This window comes from Poecilia formosa, unplaced genomic scaffold (genome assembly GCF_000485575.1).
Source record: "Poecilia formosa unplaced genomic scaffold, Poecilia_formosa-5.1.2 Scaffold216, whole genome shotgun sequence".
In the NCBI taxonomy this organism is placed as follows: domain Eukaryota; kingdom Metazoa; phylum Chordata; class Actinopteri; order Cyprinodontiformes; family Poeciliidae; genus Poecilia; species Poecilia formosa.
Window position 1 is genome coordinate 867,346 of NW_006800155.1, and position 8,692 is coordinate 876,037.

General features: G+C 41.9%; 1 protein-coding gene across 1 annotated transcript; it reads right to left on the bottom strand.

The window, feature by feature from the left end:
* Positions 1-5,034: 5,034 nt before the first annotated feature.
* Positions 5,035-8,341, bottom strand: LOC103149007 (D(1)-like dopamine receptor). The gene has a single exon (XM_007568018.2). It carries the CDS (start codon positions 7,796-7,798, stop codon positions 6,326-6,328), a length of 1,473 nt encoding a protein of 490 aa, XP_007568080.1. The 5' UTR covers positions 7,799-8,341; the 3' UTR covers positions 5,035-6,325.
* Between the last annotated feature and the right edge of the window lie 351 nt (positions 8,342-8,692).

Sequence of the window (8,692 nt, forward strand, 5' to 3'; positions counted from 1 at the left end):
ACAGCTGGATGTTACTACTGGAGGAAAAGACGAAGAAGTCGACAGGAAGTGGCAGGAGGAGGAGGATGATGATGATGTGGCGTGATTTTAATGATTGATCACATTACAAACTTATTCACATGATTTTAATATTTGATGGAAAGAAGAAATGCTAAATTGTTTGTATTTTTACATTCATGGGATATAGACAGAGTTTTGCACATCTGTAATGTAAACGCAGACCATCTGTGGTTTCCAGGGTAACGGATCAGAGTGTCACCAGGTTGAGTGATGAAGTTGATCTGAACTCAGATAAAACGATGTTAATTTGTCCATTAATTCATAACGAGTCCTATCAGAATAACCTGGTTCATGTATTTATTAACGTTGTGATGAACTGAACTGGGCCGTTTTCAGCTTCCTGGCTCCTCCAGGACAGAAGCTCGTTGTGTCTCTGGTTGATCCTCGGCTCTCTGAGGAGCCGGTGGGGAGGATCTTCTCCCGGCTGCAGGACAAAGACTCCTGCAGGAATCTGGGTCACGGCTTAACCCCCCACTGACACCAGGTGGTCGGTGGCCAGCTCCTTCTCATTCAGCTCAGGCCTCCATGCAGATCCCAACTCCTTCCTCCAGAGACCGCTGCCAAGTATCTGCCTGGGGAGGGAGGATGAACTGAGGCAGAGAAAACGCGCCGTTCCGCCCAGTCTGGATCGATCAGCAACAAATATGTCGCCTTGTTTTTCACCCAGAGTCCTGAAGCTGGGCAGCATCATTTATTAAAGTTTGGTCAAAAGGACATCAGAGGAGGCCGGCTTTTAACGGATGAATGGACGGATTATTTCAGTCCCTTTCAGTCGGATACATCTCTCTTTCCTTGGTTTTAAAGCTTCTCTGCTCTTACTTTACCTCAGAGAGAGTTTAACTGAACCTTATCAAAAACACAATATTCAGGTAAATTAAAGAAAGTCATTCATTTAAAGCCAATCAGAAACATGATCTGTTTCCAGGTTACAGATCAAACAGTGAAACAGATCCAGTTTAGCTCCAACAGTTTCATCCTGTTAGCTGCTGGAAACCAGAGTAAATCCCAGTATCCTCCATAGCAACTCAGTTCTGGCAGAATATTCCAGTCGATCTGAACCTGATCTTGTGTTATTTTACCAAAAGCATCACTCCTGCATTTGATGGGGTTTAATTATTTATTTAATCACAGTTTAATTATGCAGATAACCTTTATAAACCTTTACAAACTTTTATTTTTATTTTTATCTTTTATTTTTGCTTTGTAGAAACTTGATTAAATATTGACGGCTGCTCTGTGTCATCAACTGTCATCAAATAACCTTCAAATATTTTTTCCCAACTTTTAGAAAACTAGAAGGTTGTAAAGTTTAAAATTATAGATGCTGCTTGTTTTCTAAAGTGGAGACCTTTGCAGAAGGTCAAATATGTGGAAGGAAAGAAAATGAAATGAAAGACACAGCTGAAATTGTTTTCTGTCTCTGAAGGTCCAGAAAAGTTTGAAGGTTTTTTATTAGAACAGTAAAAATGAACTTTTAGAACAAGGTTTGGACAGATATGTTTAATATTTCCATCTGTCCAGGTCTGTCGCTGCACCGTTTGCTGAATAAAATTAAAATAATCATCTGCAGACAGACTCGATGTTTTCAACATAGCAAAACACTTTGCTGAATTTATTGATCATCTGTGTCTGTGTTGCTGTGGTGAGGAACTCTGATGCTGCAGAAGCATTTTGATGGCTGACTGATGAACGGTTCTGATTCTTTTGGATAAATCGATCACAAAACGGAGAACAGTGATGAAGAAAGTCTGACTGCCTGATTCTTAAAGAGAACTGCAGTGTTTCTATGGTCTGTTGATGTGACTGACAGGGGTGTACTTACTTTATATAATGATGGTTTGGTGGGTTAATATAGAGGAAAAGAAACGGTAGATGTTGTTGTTGTTGTGCTCTGACGCCCCCTGCTGGTTGCTTTAAGAATATGAGCTAAATTGAAAATAAGTAACTTATTTATTGATCATTTAATGGTTAAAAAGCCATTAAAACATCATAAAATTAAAACTGAGATTAGTTTTGTCCTCCAAACATGTTGGGTAAAATAAATAATGCTTCTAAAAATGACCAGCAGAAAGTCAAAGTCAGCTGCATCAGGACACGGTCTTTACTGCGATTACTTCTCCTGAGCAAGCATGTGGTGCCAGTGGGGAGGAACAACTGCTTTTTAACAGGAGGAAACACACAACAGAACCAGAACCAGAAAGTCCAGGAATATCATGTATAAATATACGCAGAGACACTGAGAGCAGAGACTCTGATTCATCTGATCCCATAATGAAGCTGTTACACAGTCAGACATTTATTTACTTTTATTTGATTTGGTGGATTTACCCAGAAGGAACCCAGCAGATTTAAAACCAGCTCAGTGATTTCTTGGTGTTTGTAGATCAGGTGTTGCTGCTGGCTGCCGATGAAGCTCTGAGGTGACTTTCCTGCCTCCTCATCAGGATGAAGAGTGTTTGGATGGGTGATGGTCCAAGTCCTTGACGGCAAACAGAAGAGTCCACTTTCTGCCTCTGAACATCGGCAGAGTGGCGGCTGCAATCAGCGCTGCTGCTCTGCTCTGATTGCTGCGGTGATTAACGGTGGGAGCCGTGACCTCCGCCGGTCTGAGGGCCGCTTCGGGTCGACACCCGGGATGACGAGCCGCCTGTCGTTGAATCTCCTCGAGCTGCAGCTCATCACTCTCAGCTGCTAATGATGTAACCAGGCTACATGCTAACAGCTCCTCTTCAATCGCTCTGATGGCTTTATGTTGGGTAACAAAAATCTCAAACATAATCTTTATTTTCAGACATTATTTATCTTCTGATCATCATCAATGCAGAGATAAATATTGATATCAATTATAACAGATTAAGAAATGCTTATAGCACAGAGAATCAAGAACTTTATGCCAAATTAACGTCTAAATATGTTTACAACATGAAAAAATACGATTTGCACAATAATTCATTAAACATAAATTGAGGCGAGAAGCTTGTTAGCCTGTTTAAAAACAAATTTTTAATAAAAACTTTCATTTAAAACATTTAAATACCTTAAAAATGTTTAACTTCTGGAATTAATTAATTTCTGTCATTTCTCTGATAAGTTGTATTTCCTTTCTTTAATTATCCTGATATTAACACTTTTCACAACAATAATTAGCTGCCGTTTCATGTTATATCACAAAGTACCAAATGAAAAAAAAAATCTTTAAAAATATTTTCAATGTTTTAAAAAATACCAAAATATTTTCATGTAGTAAAATCTGTATCATTTTAAAATTGACTTTCTAAGTTTCAAGTTTTTTTCATGTTTTCACGATTTTATTTTAAACATTTTTAGTTTAGTTAGTTTTATTTTGCTGCCCTTTTTATGAGGATGAAGAAAAGCTGCATCTCATCAGGATCATCCTGGACAAATAAAGTGTTTATTGTTACGATTAAACTATGAATGACTGAAAATCTTAAAATATATCAACATACCAAATGAAGTCCAACTCAAACTGCAGATAAACTGGTTTATCTTTTTGTTTTAGCCAAAATCTCAACGAATCTACAGGGAAACGGTTTGAAGTTTTAATAAATTGCATAATTTCTGCACCATGTAACCTTTTGCAGTTTTGATTTGTTGTTTAATAGCAATGATTCCTGGTTGGGCTGCAGAAATGTTCCTGCAGCTTTCTGAGACTAAAAATCATCAAGAAACAAAATAATATGAAGAAAACGGCTGAATGTAATGAAAGTGTTCCGGTGACTTTGTTCAGGAGTCTTTACTGAAAATGTTTCTTTTCTCTCTAATACCAGGAAGTCAGTTAACACCAAAGAGCAAAAGAAGATAGAGAATCAAAATTTTACAGCAACAAAACCAAAACAAAGAAGGAATGAAGTGAATCTGCAGCGAATCGGATCAGAAGTTTCCTCAGGCTGCATCACCTTTCATGTCAAACGTGTCAAAGAAAAATCTCATTACGTCGTAAATATTCCAGCAGGAGCGACGCGCAGAGAGAGCAGGAGGGTTTGATGGCTGGAGTCACTGACAGACGTTCAGTCAGAGATCAGAGGAAACGTGAGACGAAGTGAAGCTGCTCGCCTCACATCAACTCAGAGGAAAAATAAAAATGAGTTTTCCTTTAAACATCCCGACCTGAACAGGCTGGATTCATCCCAAAATACAATCCAGCAGAGTTTATATAATTTTTATTCAGGGATTATCAGGACATTCTGGTATGAATCAGGTGTGGCTGCAGCGAAGCCTCAGCCTGCTGTAAAGCCCAGCTGGAGGTCACGGTTCGGCTGGAGGTCACGGTGCGGCGCCCTGAGAGCTCCGCTCCGTTTCAACTCAACACCGACTGAAGATGAAAGAACAACCAGAGGCTCGCTGTAAAAACACTCAGACAGCAAAACCACTTCACCACTTTTACCTCCATTCATTTCTAAAACGTTGCATCCTGGGCTCCCAGCTGATCATGTTCAAATTAACTATTTACTATTTCTACTTAGTTTTATATTCCCTTTATGTAAATAAATTCCATGTTATATCTTCCTAGCTCAATTTAAAGGTAAAAACAAAATAAAAAATAAGTAAATAGTCTTGCAGTTCAATTACTAGTCTGACTTAAAAACATAAAAATAAGTCAGTTAAATGGTGATTACACTCAGCTGTGATGTAGAACAGAGAGTAAGAAAAAGACACAAAAATATAAAAGCAAAGCTTGATTGACCGACACGCAGATAAAAATGAAGGTAGACTAGAGTTAATGTTAAGGTCAAACTGAGTGAAAGGCTGATTTATGATCTTTCATTAAGTTGTTACGCTAGTTGTGTTTAGCAAATGTAAAATGAATGAAGTGATCTTAAATCCCAGGTTCTCCTCTAATTTAATGCACAGTAGAAATCAGTGCATTGTTTCTCACCAATGCTGAGGAAAAGCTGCTCTAGAAATCTGATAATCTTCTGTAATATTTTTACTCAGAACTCATTCTGTGCTCCATCAGTTCAGCCTTCCTTTATTGTAACACTGAATTCAAACATTTTCCAGCAGCTTAACATTGAAAAGGTTCCAAGAAAAATGTCAGTGAAATGATGCTGAAGGTGAACGACGATGATCTGATCAATCCGGCCGAGTTCAGCTGCTGCTGGTCCTTAAACCACACGCTCCACTTTTTATTCCTCCAGACATTCACCTGCTAAACACTGAAGACTCACGTTTCTACAAGCATCTCCTGTGGATGTGGAGGATGTTTCACGTCTGAATTCATGAAGGTAAAACACAATGAGACGCTACAGACACAGAGGAACGAGTCCAAAGAGGAAAACAACTTTTTACAAACACCAGAGAGGAAATACATGTTTACATTTAACAAAGGAGCTGATTGAGCTCCTTGGAATAAATAACATTAAATGTAATCCTGCTGATAAAAACTGCAGGACAGTAGTGCTCTGCTTTGTCCTGTATCGAACAAAAACCAGATACATTTTAATCCTGAATAAAAACGGTTTGGTTTTTTTTCACAATATTTCCGTTCATCTCATGATGACCAGCAGGACGGGGTCATGAATCAATTTTATTGATTAATCACATTTCTGGTTTCTGGATATTTATTTTTTGGAAAACCTGGATTTTTTCCGCCCTGCTCTCGTCGGGTTTCCACAGCTCAGAGATGTCGGCTCACCTGGGGCGGCCATCTTGTTTGACAAACATGTTTTACAGCTTTGAATTCAGGAAAACTGAATATTAGGGTCAGACTAAGATGTTTTATTTTTAACGAAGAGAATAAAGTCATAATATTATAAGAATTCAGTCATAAGACAACAGAGTCTGAAAAAATGTGAGGATAAAATAGTAATTATATGAGAACCGCAACAAGAAAATTAAAGCCGGGGAATGTTGAGCACCTGGTGAAGTGACTGCTATAAGTTTTACATATAATATTTAATAGACACATTTTTAACACATTAGAATTACATTATTATCAGGAGTTTTAAATGATCAACCAAACAAACAACCAGTTGAATGGATTTGTTCACGTCAGAATGTAACTATCAAAGCTTTTTCTCTCTGGTAAAATTGTCTTTATTCTGCTAATTTTATGATTATATTCTCCTTATATCCCAAACACTCAGTCATGGACGGATGGCTGAAATCAAAGCCACAGTTTGAAAATATTTTGACATTTGCAATTTCTTCTTGAGAAAAGAAAGTAAGAAAATCGGATCTGGTGAAACAAATCAGTGTCAATGCTACCCTGGACTGATGAGTTCCGGCCGAGTTCTGCTCGGTCCTACCCGTCCTGCTGGACTTGTCCTGGTATGAACACCTCGTTGTCCAGTTCTGCTGCTGACGTCATGGGTGTGATCGTTGCCAGAGAAATCTCCGGGTTGTCCTCCAGCTGGACGGCGGCCGGAAGCAGCAGCAGCCTGTCGTGGCTCGGAGAACCGATGGAGATGTTGGACTCCTCGTCGAACCGGGCGCTCATGTCCTCCAGGCGGTCGTCCAGGGTCATGCTCAGGTTGCGGGGCCGCTGCTGCGGCTGCACGGGAACCAGCGCCTCCTTGTGGAAGGTGGTGTCGTGGTGGTAGGAGACGAGCTCGTTGCTGAAGTTCACAGCTTCCACCGCGTTGTTGGAGCAGATGCGGTTGCAGCCCAGGATGGTGGCGAAGGCCCGGCGGAAGTCCGCGTTGAAGGCGTAGATGACCGGGTTGAGGGAGGAGTTGGCCCAGCCGAACCAGACGAACACGGTGAAGGTGGTGTCGCTGACACACGGCGGGTCGCAGAACGGGACGGTGCAGTTCAGGACGAAGAACGGCAACCAGCAGAACACGAACACCCCCATGATGATCGACAGCGTCTTCAGAACTTTGGTCTCCTTCTTGAACGAAGACTTGAGCGACGCCTCGTCGGCGGCCCGGTGCTGCTGCTGGTTCCGGGCCACACCGTGGCCCTGGTTCTGAGCCTGCTCCGCCGCCCGCTCCAAAGACGCGATTCTGCGGATTTGGGTCTGAGCGATCCGGTAGATCCGGGTGTAAGTGGCGATCATGATCAGAACCGGGATGTAGAAGCTGATGAGGGAGGAGGAGATGGCGTAGGTTTTGTTCAGGTTGGCCACGCAGCTCATGGATGCCGACGCGCTTCCGGTCAGGTTGGTGGAGTTTGTCCAGTTCCTGTCCAATATGGCCGCCACGTCCTCCATCACCGCGCCGTCCTCCTCCTGAGCCCTGTGCCAGTTCATCTGCACCGGAATGAGGGAGATGAGGATGGACAGCGTCCACGCCACCCCGATCATGACGAAAGCCACTCGGTGCGTCATTTTCCGCTCGTACTTGAAGGGGCTGGCGATGGCCCAGTAGCGGTCCACGCTGATGATGCACAGGTTGAGGATGGAGGCCGTGGAGCACATGATGTCGAAGGTGATCCACACGTCGCAGAAGCCTCCGAACAGCCAGCTGTCGGTCACCTCGGTCACGGCCTCCCACGGCATCACCAGCACGGCCACGAACAGGTCGGACACGGCCAGCGAGATCACGAAGAAGTTGGTGACTTTGGACCGCAGGTGGCGGAACTTGATGACGGCGGCGCAGACCAGCGTGTTCCCGAGCAGCGTGGACACGATGAGCAGGAAGAGGATGCAGCCAATCAGGACGCGCAGTCCGTTCCCTCTGACGCCTTCCTCCTCTTCCTCCTCTTCCTCACCACCCATCCCGTCCAGTTCGGAGAGAACTTGGGTGAAATTACTCGACACCGTGTAGTTTTCCATTTAATCACCAAAGAGAAGCAGATCTAAGAATTTAAACTCCTCTCTGAAACTCCATCCTCTGAAGTCTGACTGAAAAATAAACCAGAAAATCTGCAGATTTCCTCCGTTTGTCTCCCAGAATCAGAGACAATTCGGTCCAAAGAAGAAGAAAAAACCTCAGAGGACAGAAACAAGTGACAGCTGGTGAGTCCGGAGGTTCCGGTTCGAGGGGAGCCGGTTGGTTCGGTGTGTGGTCGCAGACTGAGCCACAGTGGACTCACCTCAGCGCTGCGCTCTGTCCGCTGCAGGTAACAGATTCCTGTCACCCAGCGGGTTCCCGCTGCTGCAGCAGCTGCTGCAGCTGCTGCTGCATCATCCGCCTCCCTGTTGCTGCTCTGACGGAGCAGCAGGAAACGGTCCAGACCGGGTTTTAATCAAAACTGTTCATTAGACTGAATTAAATTAAAACATCTGTGTCTTTAAAATATGCAGATTCTTTTCAGCTGTTGCTTCAGGTTTGATTTTCAAATCACTTTTAGTAAAAGGAAATATTAAAATGAACCAAAAACAAATTTTAAAAAACAAGTCATTATTTCCTCTTAATATTTTTAATTGATTTCAATAAAATTTTATTCAATTTTTCTTTATTCTGTCACCGTTTTAATACATTTGTCTGATTTTATCTTAATTTTTATTTTGTTCGTCCTGATTTTATTATTTAAATGTATTTCATTTATTTCTTTATTTTATTCCTCATTCTTGCAACGGATCAGAATTTATTTTATTTTCTAATTATTCATATTTCTATGTTGTTATGATCAGTCTTTGTTTCTGGAATCTGGTTTAAATTCTCAACAAACCACAGATGATCAAAGGCAGCTCGTGAAAAATCATTTTCCAGTTTTTTCTCTTTTC